This window comes from Centruroides vittatus, unplaced genomic scaffold (genome assembly GCF_030686945.1).
Source record: "Centruroides vittatus isolate TY-2023 unplaced genomic scaffold, ASM3068694v2 contig_2090, whole genome shotgun sequence".
Taxonomy (NCBI): Eukaryota; Metazoa; Arthropoda; class Arachnida; order Scorpiones; family Buthidae; genus Centruroides; species Centruroides vittatus.
The window spans coordinates 18,334-35,536 of NW_027121296.1; the positions used below are offsets into that span (position 1 = coordinate 18,334).

The 17,203-nt window shown below is 34.0% G+C and overlaps 1 protein-coding gene across 1 annotated transcript; it reads left to right on the forward strand.

Moving 5' to 3' along the window:
- Nucleotides 1-2,796: 2,796 nt before the first annotated feature.
- LOC136970658 (2'-5'-oligoadenylate synthase 1A-like) lies at nt 2,797-3,666 on the forward strand. Its single transcript, XM_067265115.1, has one exon. It carries the CDS (start codon nt 2,797-2,799, stop codon nt 3,664-3,666), a length of 870 nt encoding a protein of 289 aa, XP_067121216.1.
- Nucleotides 3,667-17,203: the final 13,537 nt, after the last annotated feature.

The window sequence follows — 17,203 nt, forward strand, 5'->3', positions numbered from 1 at the left end:
GGTAATTTTAGAAGCTACCTGGCGATGTATAACCGGGCAGAAACTGCCTCTTGCTTTTGCTCTACAGAAAACCTAGACACCGTCGACCGATATGATAATCTATCATTGTCCAGTTTACGATCAACATAGACTTATTCTAAAATTAGAAATCTTTACGCTTGGTTTCAGGTGGCCATGCCCACTCGATAAGCTTGTTCAGAAGCCACTGTTTGATGCTTTTTACAATTATGTTCAATAAACATGGAAGAAAAAACTATTTATAATTTCTAATATCTAGTTTTACATTTTAGTTTTCACTAAAAGCCGAATACTAATTTTATGTTTACTTTGTATCATGTATTTTGGTTTATGTATTCTTAGTGTTATATACCCATAGGAGTGGTGCACTTATTCTAATAAAAAGAAAGAAACCACCACACGGCTTTTCTCTCATGATAAAAAAAAATGTGTAGAGTGTGAATCTGCTAGCGTTATTATTCTATCACGTCACACTTGATGGCATTAGTACAACGAGCGTTCTTAATAGAAACCGCCAAATTCAAAACTCCACCACTCAACGAAATCAAAAAATAAGAATATTACGTAAGACGAGATTTATTACCCCCTACCCCTGAGTAAGAAATCGTAAGAAATCCTTGACCCCACCCACCCCAAAATACCTTACGTAATTTATGGACGGCCCCTAGTACTGTTTTTAATTGATACCATGACCTTTATATGATAAAATTACAAAGCTTTTAAATCTTAATTTTTTTTACTTTCTAATTACTGCGTATAACTGATATAATAATAATTTTTAATCCTATTAAATCAGTGGGAATTTTTCAGAGCCAAACACTTCTCAGTAACTCTTTCGGTAAAGGTAGAAAAAGTTTTCTTTTCACTTCTATAATTTGTTTTATAGCCACTAACAATACAACATTGGTTGACGTTGGTGGTGTGACTATGTCGCTCCGGGGAGGTCACATGGGCAATTCTGGTGGTTTTATTCTGGAAGGTGTAAATCCTGGTATAGGCGCGAAAGAGGTCTGTTAGGGTTTTTACTAGCTTAAGTTTAAAGTTGTGTGGCGAACATCTGTTATGAGATTCCATTAAAAAATAACTGTTATATTATTAATTATTAAAAAGCGTTTGAGAATAGAGTTGAATTTTTTTAAAACTGTAAATGCCTATAATGAGTACATTTTCATTAAACCTTACTCCAGCCAAGTTATGATCCATGACCTCCCTCTAGTATCCTACTACCACCCTGTCCATACAAAGTATATTAACACTAATCAACTGATTTCTTTACGAATTGTTTCTATATAAAATTATTATTTTTACATTATGTTATTGTTATCACTATTATTTTGAATTTTTGCGCCCCCAAACTCTTGTTCACCTAGGACCTAGCAGCGCCGGATCCAATAGGTGCGAGGTCCGATTAAATTTTTTTTTTGCGGGGCCCCTCAAACTTTAAATAACAAAATTAATTAACAGTTAATTTACATATTGAAATATGTTGTTTTATTTTTAATAATAATATACCTAGATATTTATTTTTGTAACATGTACTATTTTTAAATATATAAATTTTGATGTGATGCGGGGCTCCTTCAAGCACGGGGCCGATTGGCACCAATCGCTCTAATCGCCTCAAATCCGGCCCTGGACCTAGGTAATGGTCTCCTGGACTAATGGGAAAGCTGTCAATGATTGGGAGACCGCAGGAACGAAATATTTATCGTGGAAGTAAGATGATATTCGTCAGAATTTAACTTCTCACGACGCTCTCGAATATATAGCAGGATATCTTGCTCTAAATACAAACGCCCTAACTGGAGTAATTCCACTAACACAATAACTATAGCATTCTATCATGGGTGCAGAATTCATCTTATGGAGAACTTATTAAACTTACTGATGAATGGATAGCAAAAATTATAAAATGGAATAAATATTTTGAAATGTATCATGGTAAATCAGGAGGGGCTGGGGAATTGTACAGAGTTTGTTAGCGGAAATATCAAGACAAGGAAGAGTTTTGCCATTTTCTTTAATAATAAAGTTTTGTAAATTATGAACTATAAAATTAGAATTAATTATAGAATATCGTAAACAAAAAAAAATTTAAATTTTGAAAAGAATGTCTACCGAAAATGTTGACGATTGCCGAAAAAAAATTTGAAAGTTAAGTAAGGTACCCATGTAATAAAAAATCTAGCTCGTTAACTTATTAAATAAATGTTAACAAAAGACTTTTAAATACGGTTGTTAAACTCAAATATTCTACAGTAATTTACACATAAGCAGCTATTAATTAATAAATAATTTTAGCATTTTATCGTATCTTGTTATTTGAAAACATCTGTTATGTTCAAATGTAGGCTTGCTGTAACGTCATATGCACCAACATCACGCTAACGAATGGAATCTGGCTGTAGTTGTAGTTTATCGCCTGTAGACGTTTCCGTCTGGTCGATTTGGATTGGCCATTTCGGCAACCGACTAAAGACGGATTTATACTAGGAGCATCCGGTTCGAAAACACTACACTTATGACACCTTATAAAATGCAGCCGTGTTTATTCGGTACGAACGTTTTCGGTCGTGTTTAACGACCTTCTTCAGGAAAATATCCAAAAAAGGAAAAAATCGCATATTCGATTTTTGCCTGTTTGATTTTGAGTGCAACTTCCCATCGGAACGCTTCTTTTCGTGTCTCGCTTAGTCCTTCAATAGCATGCTCGACCTCCGGTATTATTTTTCCACCGGTGGCTACCATAATAGAATTCTAGGATTACGGATATGCAAAATGGATAGACATTATGCGACGATGGAAAATGAATTGCTGGAATTTTCTCAAAGTTTAATACCTTCAATAGAAGATGTGGAAGAAGGAAGGAGGTACGCAACAAATTTATTTGAACTTTTGAAGCGGAACAGTCAGTTTAGAATCGATAGAGTTGGCATTTTTGGTAGTGTAAGGAAACAAACTTCTATAAAAATAGATTTCGATTTCGATTGTGTACTTTTTATTAATGACGAGTTACCTCCATTTAATTCTATCATTGACGATTTCGAAGGTATTTTATTATGGAAAAATTATAACATCATCTCTAAATATCGAAATACCATTCAAGTAAGGATAAACAATATCAAGTTCGATGTCGCACCTGCAATAAATTTTAGTCAGGATCCAGACGAGCAGAGAGAGTTAGTAATGGAGGAGATAAGCAGTTTACCGAATCCATCCACAGATGGATATAGATATAGCAGTAGTTTGTGTGAAACTCAAGCCAATTTTATAAATAATCAGTCACAATTTGTGCATAATTTTATTAGATTAGCAAAATTCTGGAATAAAACTCTTTTTATATCGGGTTATATCAGAGGACAATCGTACTTGATTGAGGTAATAGCTCTTTACGTAGCCACCAAACAAGAAAACAGATACCACAATGTTTCCATATTAAAAACTTTCCAGCGTTTTCTTAAAATGATGATAAATTTAGACAATATGAGAATTATATTTACTGAATGTAAGGTATGGAATCACCAAGGCGCGCGATTCCCACCTGATTATATTTTACAACAGAGACCATTGGTCCTAGATCCTACTAATCCTTTCAATAATCTTGCTCATTTTTTCGTCACGAATAATGCCAAGAAGGAAACGTTTTAAAGAATTTGCCGCCACAACTTTATATCGTTTGCAAAATTATACATTCGATTTAAATGCCATTTTCGAACCTCAGCCAACTATCGCGCCGGCTAGAAGATATAGGATCATTGCTGCCATCATCCAAATATTGGTTTCTTACTATCAAAGACGAACGATCGAGTAACAGGCCAAATATAATTATAAGAAACAAAGATAAAATTAAAGGCTTGGGAATTCCGATTATCAAACATTATTTAACGAAAAATATCAAGCTATTTAATAACGATAATATATCAAGAAATGAAGTAGAAATGGAAGTATCGTCGATAATTTGTAGTAATATCCTCAACCAACCTGTTGAAATGATTTACTCATCTAATTCTAATGAAGAACACGAAAACTACGACATTACAGTTATGATTCCAACTAAACAATTTTTAGTGATCGTGAGTATCAGAAAACCTGATATTTCTGATAGAGTTATGGATGAGAAACCTGATATTATCGTAATATGTTTTGTATTGGCAGTATTGTTCTATTTTTTATTGGTAAAAATTAGAGAAATTGATACCAGTTATGATACCAACTAAACTATTTATTGTTAGCACAAAGTGGCCTGATCCTGATCCAGTTATTGAATATATACCTTAGCACTGATTTTTAGAATTCACGATTACATATTTTAAAAATTTTAGATTCAATCGATTCTAATAATTCTAATAAAGCAATTCTTTAAACATATTTCTTAGAATCTACATGGAGAAATTTAAATTTTTATTTTACTTAGAAAAAAACAAAAATACAGTATTATTACTATGATAAATAATATTAAATAAAACGCTATATATGACTGTAAATGTATTCATTATTATAATCAAGTTCAAACTATTTTTAAAGGTTTCATTTCGCCTCTTCAAAAACGATAAAAGTTGATATAAACGAATTGTTGTTAATGTTGATCTTATTAATCATAAGATTATATACTGCACTATTTTAATAATATAGCAGATGGCAGGATGGCCAAGGCTGTTAAGGCATCATCCTGCTGCGATGAGGACCTGGCATCGAATTCTCCGGTGGAAAACCTCAAGAACTTTCATGGGACTTTTTTATTCCTCAATATATCAAGGACGGGTCCAGTCCCTCATTTCTCCATTGCGGGCTTAACCAAATCCATGATGAGAGTGGAGGCAAAGTTAGTGTCGAGGTGGAAAGATATATATTATAAAATAGAGTGAGGTTTTATTCACTATTAAATTGGAATGATTTTACAAATTAATGAAAACGTTACAAACTTTTACGAAAGAACAATTATAATTGTAAACAATTTGTAATTACTACTACATTACGAATTTTGTAAACTCTCATTAATCCTTAAATATTTGGTCCTTAAAAGTATAAATTTAAAATAAATTTTTTAAACAGGAATTCTGTCGTTTTCGCATTGATTTATTTACTTTTATTTCATATTTTTCTTGAATGCAAGAATCATCTGACAATAAGTAATAAATATTTGTCTAATATTAATTTTGAAAAATTGAACCAGAATAATTTTTATTTAATATTTTATAATATTTGTAAAGCTTTCAATTATAAAAATATCAAATTTCTAATAGAAGTAATTTTAAAAAATCCTCGGATTAAATCTATGTATTATTGGTGTATTATTTTGTCATGTTTCTAATCCTCCGTTATGAGAGGATTAGAATACAAGACTATAGGGTTTATACTAATAAATTAAAATTAGTCTAAATAAAAAGTAAATAACAAAATAGATTAATTTTAAACTATTTTCCAGCTCTATTATGGAAAAATTGCATTCTGATTAATCCAATAATTAACGAATAGAAGATAAAAACCCTGAATATATAAACTTAACTCTGGCTATTTACTTACAAACAACAATGATTTTAAAAAATCACAACAAAGTCGCGATTATTTCGTCCCTTGAATTTTGAACTAACGAAGATTTTCCTGTAGATATCGTCATTCAGTTAAGCTTCCGTAATAAACGGGAAGAAAAGGGGAAAAAGTCGTTTTTAGTTTAGAAATGTCCGATTAGTAGGATGCTACAGTTTGTAAATGTTTGGTTGTTTGTGGTTAGTATCGACCATTATTACTATGGTGACTACTACTACAGGTTGCCTGTCGTTCAAGTGTATGTTCATCTTGTGTTTCGGTTATAGCCGTCATACTTTTATGTTTTGGAGTTCTGGAAAGCCATCAGATGTTTCTTTTAGTTTAAAACGTGTTCATGATCAGAAATGTGAAGTATCCAAAACTAAAAACTCAAAAAAAAAGTAAAGAAGTAAAGTAGAATTTCTCATCATTACTCTCAGTTGATTTTAATTTTATAAAATCACAGTATTACGTGTTTTATAGAAAATATTCAATTTAATATTTTTTAATTTAAAATAACCTATTAGAGAATAAACAAATACAAAATACACATTGTCTTATATATATAAAATTTTATCTACACATTTAATTATTTCATGTTTTATTTTATGATAACTGAGGAATATTGGTTAAAAATGATGAAAAACGTTTTTATTTTAGTAAATTTTATTTGCCAGATTGTTAAAGGTGTGTTTTTTTTATCCTATTTATCAGTACATACAATATATGAGTACGTATATACAATAATACAAAATTCCTTACTTAGATAGATTGTAACATTTATTAATCAGATTAAATACTAAAACTGCTTTATGGTTAAATACTATATTTAATTGATTGTTTCTTTTATTTAAAGAAATTTCATTATAGCAACTGTTAATATAAAGTTAATAACCATTCATTTTCTCTAAAGATTAGAATCTTACATTGAAAGAATTTGTAATTAAAATTAAATATGTTCCTGTTTTCAAGAGCTATTATAATTTATATTTAAACATGTTATTTTTAAAATTTGACATAAAATTGTCAAGTATTTCATCAATTATCTTCAAAATGACAAAAGTTACAAGATCAAATATTTGAGATTTTATTTATGATTAATTATAATAAATATTTTTGTAATATCACATTTCGTATATATTGAGTGTTTCCAGAAGTCTTTCAATACTAGCCATTTGCAGTGCTAAGAACGTAATATTTGTTTTATATTAATTTTTTAAATAGAACATCAAAATGGTTTCCTACCTTAAATTTAGAAGGAACAATTTTATAAAGCACTCATGTCAAATCATTATAGATATACGTACTTAACACCTTACTCTTGCCGAGAAAAAAATATATTTATTTGCAACAAACAAACAAACGTTTTCAGCCTGATTCACAGGCCATCTTCAGGCTTGGAATACATTTGAAATTAAAATTCCATCCATGGAATACAAAAATTCAAATTCAAAATTAAATAAGGTACAATCAAAATAAAATATTGAATAACTAACATAAAGCAAAAAATAACAAAAAATATATAAAAATGTAACAAATGAATACGTAAGCATTAATAAATGCAAATTTCTAAGACATACAATAAAACCATTATATTGATTGGTTAGAGCCCTTATTAAACTTCTTAACCATAAACTTCCATGCAGAGGGAAGACTTTCTGCGTCCCTCGCATTAAGACAGCCTTCTTGTAATCTACTTCTAAAAATCTGCAACTTTTCCGCTGTCAAGGCTAATGATGGAGACGATAAAGGATTTATGATGGCCGCCTCATTCCATTTGACCGTAGCTCCTGGCGCTTGCGCCATTTGGGACAAAACTGTTGCATTAGACCCCTTTCTGATATTATAACTATGCTCCTTGATTCTAATTCCTAAACTTCTAGTGGTTACTCCGATGTAATCTTTTTTAACGCCCAATTGCATGTTTTCATACGGAATTTTATAAACTCCTGCTTTCTCTTGCAACAGTTTTGTCCCAAATGGCGCAAGCGCCAGGAGCTACGGTCAAATGGAATGAGGCGGCCATCATAAATCCTTTATCGTCTCCATCATTAGCCTTGACAGCGGAAAAGTTGCAGATTTTTAGAAGTAGATTACAAGAAGGCTGTCTTAATGCGAGGGACGCAGATAGTCTTCCCTCTGCATGGAAGTTTATGGTTAAGAAGTTTAATAAGGGCTCTAACCAATCAATATAATGGTTTTATTGTATGTCTTAGAAATTTGCATTTATTAATGCTTACGTATTCATTTGTTACATTTTTATATATTTTTTGTTATTTTTTGCTTTATGTTAGTTATTCAATATTTTATTTTGATTATACCTTATTTAATTTTGAATTTGAATTTTTGTATTCCATGGATGGAATTTTAATTTCAAATGTATTCCAAGCCTGAAGATGGCCTGTGAATCAGGCTGAAAACGTTTGTTTGTTTGTTGCAAATAAATATATTTTTTTCTCGGCAAGAGTAAGGTGTTAAGTACGTATATTTAGTAAGGAACTTTTTTAATTTTTGGTCTTTGCTTAAGCATGCGTGTATCAATATTTATTACTATATTATTTATTACTTAAATATATTTAAGTGAAGAACCCTCTGCTTCCCTATCTTACGTAATATTTAGGCATAATTTTATAGAAAGTTTTTAACAAAAATAAATTTTTTAATGAAACCTTAAAAACCTTAGGTCCAAAATATATAATTATTAATTAGTTTATTAATATGTACTATTATTTTTAAAAAACTTTATGTGAGCAAATTTAAAAATATGAAAATTTGATGAATTCGAATGAACAATTTATTTAAAGAACTTTATTTTTTAATTATTAACAATCTTTTTATTCTTATCATCATTAATCAACATCATAATATTCATTTTTATATTACTTTTAATTACCACAAAAAAACGCAAAATACTTTGACAGATCGAGTAACACATGTAAACAGAAACGATATACAAAATAAAACAAGAGAGAATAGAAACTACATTCCGTTGCCATATTGGTTACGTCTTGGCTGAGGCCAAGAAAATAAACTACATGCTGCTTAAATAACACATTAACATATGAACACAGAAATGTAAATTTCATTTTTCTTGTTTTTATGAAAAGGTCCTGGCTCTTCTGAAATTCTTAAGATCGCATTCAAAACACCTCGTTTTGCTTTTGCATTCCTTTCAAAATCTGGATCATTCGCTACCAAAGTTTTACTAAGGAAATCGGTAGAGAAATTCTTTGGGTTCTTCGTTTTCAGAATCTCTATTTTTCCAGTTCTACATGAATTCCTTCTTCTGCCAATTCTTGAAGGTCATCGTTGGCAAGGCTCTCACTAGAAACCTGTGGTAACTCTTCAATATCCTGCTCGTCTGCATCTCCTAGTCTTGCTGTATATATTAGATTGACAATTTGGTCAACCTAACGATACGGCGATAGGCTCTTCTCGTTGAGAATTCTTGGATACCTTCAGCCATAACTTCTTCCACACTCTGTTCACGTATTTATCAGTTAATTCTTGCCATGCCAAGCCGATATTGTCTACGGCATCCATGATGTTATATTTTTTCCAAAATTGCACCAAACAAACGGAGATTTAAAGAAAGGACTACTTTTTTGCTACCTCTTACCGATTGGTTCGTGTTCGTAAATAATTGTATTATGTACGAATCAATGAAATGCCGCGATAATTAAAATCGGCATACATTTTGAGCTTTTTTTTAAGGCTTCGAGCAGACCGCGTTATATCGAATCAGCGTTAAGCGAGGCAGCGTTAAGCGGGGTCTTACTGTACAAGGATAGCCAGATCCCTATTCTACAATGTTAGCCAGGAATGAGAAGTTAGCGACGTCAGCACGAAACCTGACCTCTTTGTTTATGTATAGCAGCGTGTGCACGTGCTTAGTTTTCGCTTTAATATTCGTCCAATTTTGTTCTTAACGAATGATTTATTTTAATATTTCTGTAATTGTTTATTTGACTAAGTTGTTTATAAGGTAAGATGATTTAAATTTAAGTCATTAGATATGTAAAGCTATATTTTCATGTTTAGGTGAAGGATAAAATGCCGGGTACTAGGTGTGTTGTGTATGGTTGCAATAATAACCTTCTTGTAGTAAAAGCTAAAGAAGAAAATGTAACGTTTCACGTGTTTCCTAGACAAAAAGACTTAATTTCTAAAAGTATTAGGTCTGAATGGATTAATCGTTGCAAAAGGGGCGATAAATTTAATCCAGATACAAGTAGAATATGTTCTGTTCATTTTGTTCAAAGTGATTATGAAAGAGATTTACAAAATGAATTGTTGGGTAAGTCATAAGTACAGTTCATTCATATAAATTACTTGTTTTTGTGCGTAAACGTTTAATTTGCTTGTTTTAGTATAAAACTGCAGAATATTTTCTATTTCAGGTTTACCAGTTAGAAAGATTCTGAAGAAAACAGCTATTCCCTACGTTAAATCTTCCCGATAAAATGAACCCAGCAGTTACGGAACGAGAAAGAAGTTCAAAAAGAAAACAAAAAGAAGTTAATGATCTTTTAACAAATAATGGTAACAATAGTAACAATCTTCAAGATGAATATCATTACGAAATTAAATATAAGAAGCTGTTAGAAGAATATAATGTTTAAAATCAGAATATTGAAAAATTGAAAGAAGTATAATCTTCTTTCAATTTTTCATAATCTGATTTTAAAACATTATATTCTTCTAAGAAAAGAATAAAAGTATTAAACGATTTATTACGATATTACAAAAAAAGAAATATCTATCGTCCAAATCTACAAAAATCTAACCAGATAACTACAGATTTGTTGACACAGGTCTTTACAAAAAATCAAATTTCATTACTATCAAAAAAGAAAAAACGAGTTAACTGGAACACAGAAGATATGTCAATAGCCTTAACATTAAACCACACGAACTACATTCCATTTTATTTAACGTGTAACGAGTTCAACACGTTTACAGTATGACAAACAAATGATAAGCATATACTGCATTCCATTAATTAACCAAGACAGAACAAACACAAGGCCCACGTGTAACCACGACCCGAAACTGACAAATCGTTCCCGCGACTATGCCGCTACGCGAACAGGCACTGTTCGCCGTAGCGGCATAATTTAGAACTAAGATTTACCAGGGCCCTAGACCTATGTATATGGATGATGAAGCATTTTGACCAATTTGTAACCAAACTCTGAATATTGCTTATAAGGGAAGACATCATCTGGAAACAGATCGTCATAAGAAAATATTACATCAACTGAAAGCGATGTTCGAATTGAGAAATGTATTACACTACACAATTCCAAATTAGAGGAGAAGCTTTCTGCTACTGAATTAGCATTAGCTGACCGCACAGCCATACATCATTTCAGCTTTAAATTCACAAATAAATTGAACTCCAAAATTTTCAATGACTCGATGGTAGCAACACGAATTTCTTCTGTCGGAACCAAGACAGAAGCTTCGATTAAAGGTGTTTGGCATCTATTCATTGGAAAAGACATTACAGGTAGAGTTAAAAAATATTCCATTCATAGGAATTGCAACTGGTAGTAGTAATCACAAAGATGCAAAGATATTTCCAGTTATATTTCATTATTTCACTCACAAAACTATTGGAATTGAATATGAATCCTGTCTTTGAATCCGCTTAATTTGGAACATGGGACCAAATAGAGGTTCCAGCGAAAATTAAGGACTTGTTAACAAATACATGGAGAAAAATTAATCGTTCTCAAAAACGTGTTGCTTTTGAAGGAGACACCTGTAGGTCATGTGGACATGTCAGAAAAAATAACGTGTTTGGATTGCTAAGACAAGACATAAATGAGGGAGCATGAGAGCCTGCCGTCAGCGTGGAAGTACTGTACATGATTAAAAAGTGCACTAAAAACTCGGACTAGAATTAGTTTATTGGAAGATTTATGATATTTTTTATTTTAATTCGTGTTAATCTTATATGTTCTTCCGTTTATCTTGGATATTTTTAAAAAATGTTTTTGTTCTAAATTTTGATTTAAATACATGGAACGTATCTGTTCCATTTTCGTTTCCTTTCTTAACCTGATGATGGTCCGTTAACCAGGCTGAAAACGTTTGTTTCAAATATATTCTTCTCAGCAACGAATTAAGCTGTTTTATTTCTATGTGTTTATTTGCTGAGCACTTCTAATGTTACACCAAACGATCGCCTAAATATCGGGCTATAATATGGCTAATTAAAGATGTGACAAGACTTCAACTAAGTATGAGTTTATTAAACATTAACTAAATATCTGGTCAAAAATATGCTTCTTCCGAAATTCGTTAAAATTAGTTTATTTTCACTTAAAATTTATTACTTTAAATAAATAAATTATTAGTTCTTGGAAATAAGTCTTATTAATATATAAGTCACTTTAATTAACGTTTACGTAACTAAACTATAACGCGCATATTTCATATAACCAACGTCCGATGACGTCAGGTAACCGCTTTTAAAATGGCGTCGGATAAACGAAATATTTCGAAATTTAGCAAAACTTGCGCTGTCGGTCAATCGGAGAATACTGGACGAACGAGGGGAATGATCTGTTCTAGTTTTGGGGGTGGCGACGCTGGATTATAGAAAATCTTGCTTCTAACCCCTTGTGGAGAATGGAAACGGAAGGCGGAGGGTCGTATGGAGTCTCTCGATCCCAATCCGTCGTCATTCGGGGGATAGAAACGTAAAAAATGCAGATATTTAGCCTTAAAATTCAAAAAGAATCCATTACGTCAATCGCATTCGAATTCGTTAAGCGCTTTCTAATCTCCATAGAAACGGCAACAATTGCCGTTTCTATTGTTGCAACACGATTTTGCGTCACTTTGCACGTTTTTCGCTTGCTGGACGGACGTGTGCGCTCTTTGCTCCTGTTTTCGGTGTGTTTTTTGCCTTTTTTCAGTGTTCTCTGTTACCCGAAGTGGTTTTAAGAAGACTTTTGGACGCCAACGTCACACCAGGTAAGATTTTAATTAGAATTTAGCTAGCTGTAAGATTTTATTTTCGTTTCGCTTAGTCCAACTTTCGGAGACGACATCGGCCGGCTCGGACTTTGCATATTTGCGTTTAAATCTGCCGTCGCTTGTGTTTTTCGTTTGAATTCTTCTTCTTCTTTCTTTCTTTCTTTATTTCACTTCGTTAATATGGAGATTCTGGCCGGATCGCCTTTTCTTTCGTTTCGATTACCATCTCTTTCGACTTTTAAACGAGCCGCCACATTGGAAAGCGACCGAAGCGCCGAAAACGACGGACGCAAAGGATAAATTAAGTTTATTTTCGTAATTAATTAATTTATATAATGTTTAATCGATTTACATTTTATAAACACGGTCAAAGAATAAGGATTATTTGCAAATATCTTATTTATATAAATTGAATTAAAACTTATTTAATACTAACTTTAAATACGAATTCCATCGTAGACTTATCGTAATTATAACTAAATTATACTCTCTAACATTGTCTGATGGACGGAGACCGTATTCTGAAGCATGGGATGTTCCTTGGACAGGTCAAAAATTTGGCCCTTTGACCTCCGACTTCTCCATTGAATTTATGTATTAGTTACAACGGCTTATTTTGCGAGAATTTAATTATCCGCAAACACACGTAATACTAATACACTTAACAGTTGTCTATACAGGCTGGACGCAAAGAATTCTTTTCCTTAGGCTCTTTGTCTCTTTCCACAAGGTCGATCTTCCACACTTACGTAACCCTCTGCCAATGCTTTGTGCCACTTAAACGTTCGTGTCCCGAATGGCGAGTTGGGCTGTGGGCACGTTTCGCTTCTTCGTACGTTTGTCTCGTGTTTCGGTCGACTCGTTGGCAATTTCTTTGCACGAAACCCTTTTAAATGCCGTCGTTGCGTTTATGTGACGTACACGTTAGGGTAAATTGCTCTAGAACGAAACACTTGTTACGACTTGGGCTCGAGTGCCTTTTCCGCATGGCTACGTGCGGCGTGTCTTTAATTTTCTGTCGTACAAATACAAATTACACGTAAGAGAGTTTCTTCGTTCCGGGTCGGTCGTCTCTACTGCAAATACAGTTGGAACGTTCTAGCAATTTCCGGTAGGATCTAACGCGAGCTCTCCGAATTCCGATTCGTCGTGAACTTTTTCTGCGTTCAGTATATCCGAATCCCATTAATATATATATATTTTATTTCTTTGCAGAATGAAGGACTGGCGGTTTTGGCGGTGGCTGCGGCCCAAGAAGATGAAGAAGTGTGAAGGGCGTCCTCCTTCCGCAATGGATGAAGAGAGGGCCTTTTCCCCCTTTGAGCGGGGAGAGGAACTCTCTTCCATCAATTGCGGAAGGGGTTCTTTCTTCACGGGAACGACTTCAGGAATAGAAGATGTCGACAGCATTCTCTGTTCCGCGTTGAACGGAGAGGAGGCATTTCGCTGTTCGGACTTGTTCCGAAAAGTGAAAATTCTCCATGTTGACGACATCATCTTTGCCGCACTGGGAGGGGAGGAATGTTTCGATCATTCCTCCCTTTTCCAACGAGTGGGATCCTCTCGTTCGGTGTGGGCAAGGATGCAAAGGAAAAAGCGTCGCTTCGCAAGAGATGTGAACGACTTTTTCCTTTGCTATTTCTGAAGTATCATTTAAATTTAAGGTTTTAGTTTCAATTTACTAACGTAGTATAAGAAGGCAAGAGGTTTTTTAATTTTTTTTCCTTCTTGTCGTACTAACATTTAAACTAAAACCTTAAATTTAATTAATTTTTTTTTCTATTTAATCTTTACCGGATTAGACACTTTTCACCCGGACTCGACACCTTTTCCCGGACGTGACCCACGGACTTGTCTCCCGAACGTGACACTCGGTCGACGACAACGGATTTGACTCCCGATTGTGACCACCCGGACGTGACACGTTTCTTCACCGGACGCGACATTCGGCCGACCTTTCTTCCCAAACAGCTGTTATGAGGATTGAGCTTCCGGTTAGGGTAGGTTAGGTAGTTAGGCTAGGCTAGGTCAGGTCCTTCGCTCTTCTCATAACACTGTTCGGGAAGAAAGACTGTCTGATAAAGGTAATAATCTTCACCTTAGGTAATGAATGAATCAACTTCTCCTTTTCTCACTGTCTTTGTGTTTTGTAGGAACATTTGGGAGGGAGATTCTTCTCCCTCCCCAACTTTACCACGAAGAGGACCAAGTGGACGAGTGAATATTTTCCGAAATCTCCGATGGTAAGAACTCTTTCGTTTCATTTTTTAACACATCTTATTCTCGTATCGTAATTTACTGTTTTTCTGTTTATAGACATGCCGAAGACGTTCTTCGATCACACACACACACACACACGGACACAACATCACTGTACACGAAGATATACACCGTTTAACCTTTACTCGAATTCTCGCACTCACGCACTTACACGTCAAGCGCCACGTTCTGTGTAATTCGACACAATGAAACAACCCGAACACTCGCTTCCCACAAATCCAACCCCTGGGTCCTCGTCCCGGGAAGTGGAAACGCCAATTTTAAAGATTAAAAGACTTTAAATTGGACGGCCGAAGGGGCTCTGGTATCACACACTTGCATGGATTAAATAGAATTTCAGACATTAGCATCAATAATCGTTTTCGTGATAAATTTTTCTGTTAAATTTAGTGTGGTAAGAAATTATCTGCGCACAAATCTCGCTCGTATTTTAGATATTGCTAACTGTATATACCCTATTCACACTGTACATTTTAAGCGGGATTAAGATTTAAGCAGAATTAAGTTAAGTCGCATTGTCGAAAACAAGATTAACTACTTGTTCACACTAGGTAATTAAACGAATTATTCGCTTAGCCCCTCATGTGGGTGTACTCAATATTACATTTTAAATAAAATCAAACTTTTGCTTATTTTTCATAAATCATCATAAATTAATTTATATTTAGTAATTTAAAATATAAATGACTGATTTAAAATGCATAAGACGTTAGTTAGGAATTATTAACATTTATTATCAGTGATGTCGTTGTCGTTGGCAGCACGATTCTCTCAATGTTTATATCACTTTAGTGATAGAACTGTGATAAGAATGGATTTTTGACAGAAATTTATATTATTATTTAAACTTCTTGTACCGAAGCAGCATATACACGCTAACAGAGAAGCATGTATCAAGTATATGCTGCTCGTTACGTTTGTTCGAACATTTGTACATCTGTATACTGGCACAATGAAGTGGCGCTTAATCAACACTGGGCGAAGTTTTCCATCTTTATTTAGTTAGTAACCTAAATAAATATGGAAAACTTGCCCAGTGTTGATTAAGCGCCACTTCATTGTGCCAGTATACCAAATTATAAATAACAACACGGTTTCGTTGTAACCATTTGTACTGTACTTATGTTTCCGCCATTATTTTTGAACTTGTGGGCGGACCTCGTGGAAAGCTTGAAGTAACTTAAGCTTCGTTGAGAAAGCGATTTAAGCCGAGCCGGTTGTTGGTAGTTAAACCGGTTTAACGTTAAGTCAGTTCCGTTCATAATTTTCACACCTTAAGCTGGCTTTAAAATATACAGTGTGAATAGGGTATTACCTAAGATCATTAATTAAAGATCTTCATGCTTATCGTATATTTCATCATACTTGCAACATGGCAGCTGGTTTTGTTCATCGATGATTTTGTTCACCTCTTAATCTTACCCATTTTTGGTTTCTTAAGATCCACAATGTGGGCTGCCGGACTGCATGGAACGCGACTCGACACATCAGGTACAGACCGCCCTGGGTTCTCCAACAGCCCGAATTCGATGTCAGAGCGGTAGACTGAAGTCTTAACCGCTGAAACTCCGGCCGTCACTTTGTTATACTAAATCTTGAAAGTAGCGACACATATAAACAGTTTCTTATTGTACACTTGCACATAAATTGATTTTAGTTGGTCGACAATGTACCATATCTCTGACTTAATATATTATTTCGGTGAGAAATTGATATTCCACGTACACCATTTCGTTCACGACGCGTTTTAGCAACTTAACCACTTGTGTCTCACATCTCAGTGCTTCATTCGATGGGATTTCATGAAATGTAACTTTTAATCCTTCAGAAGTTTTAGATCCAGCATACGATGTGCAGAAAATGAACGCAACAATTTTTAGGCATAATGTTTGAACTACACAATGAATGTATTGTACAAGGTGCGTCTGAAAAGTTCGGTGAATGGTCCCATAGTTCAATAACCGTGCTGGTTAGGATGTTGCTCTCACGCAGACGTAGTGAGAGACTTACCAACTAGCGCCCCCTAGCGTCGAAATCACGACAGTTAAACAGAAGTGCGCACAGCAAACAATGCAACGCAGTCAGTGTGAGAAAGAGTGTCACTGCGAAATGGAGCAACGTGTGAACATTATGGCACTTCCTTGCTACACGCCAGGTGACAGTTCTTCAACACTCTCCATATTCTCCAGATCTGGCACCTGCAGATTTCTTCTTGTTCCTCGCCTGAAAGGCCTACGCTTTTCTGACATTGCGCAGATCCAATAACGTGTGACAACGGTGTTTCGTGCAATACCGAAAGAAGTGCATTTGCTCACAGCTTCCAGCAACTGTACAACCGATGTCAAATGTGTGTTGTCGCTAATGGCAATTACTTTGAATGCCAGTAAAA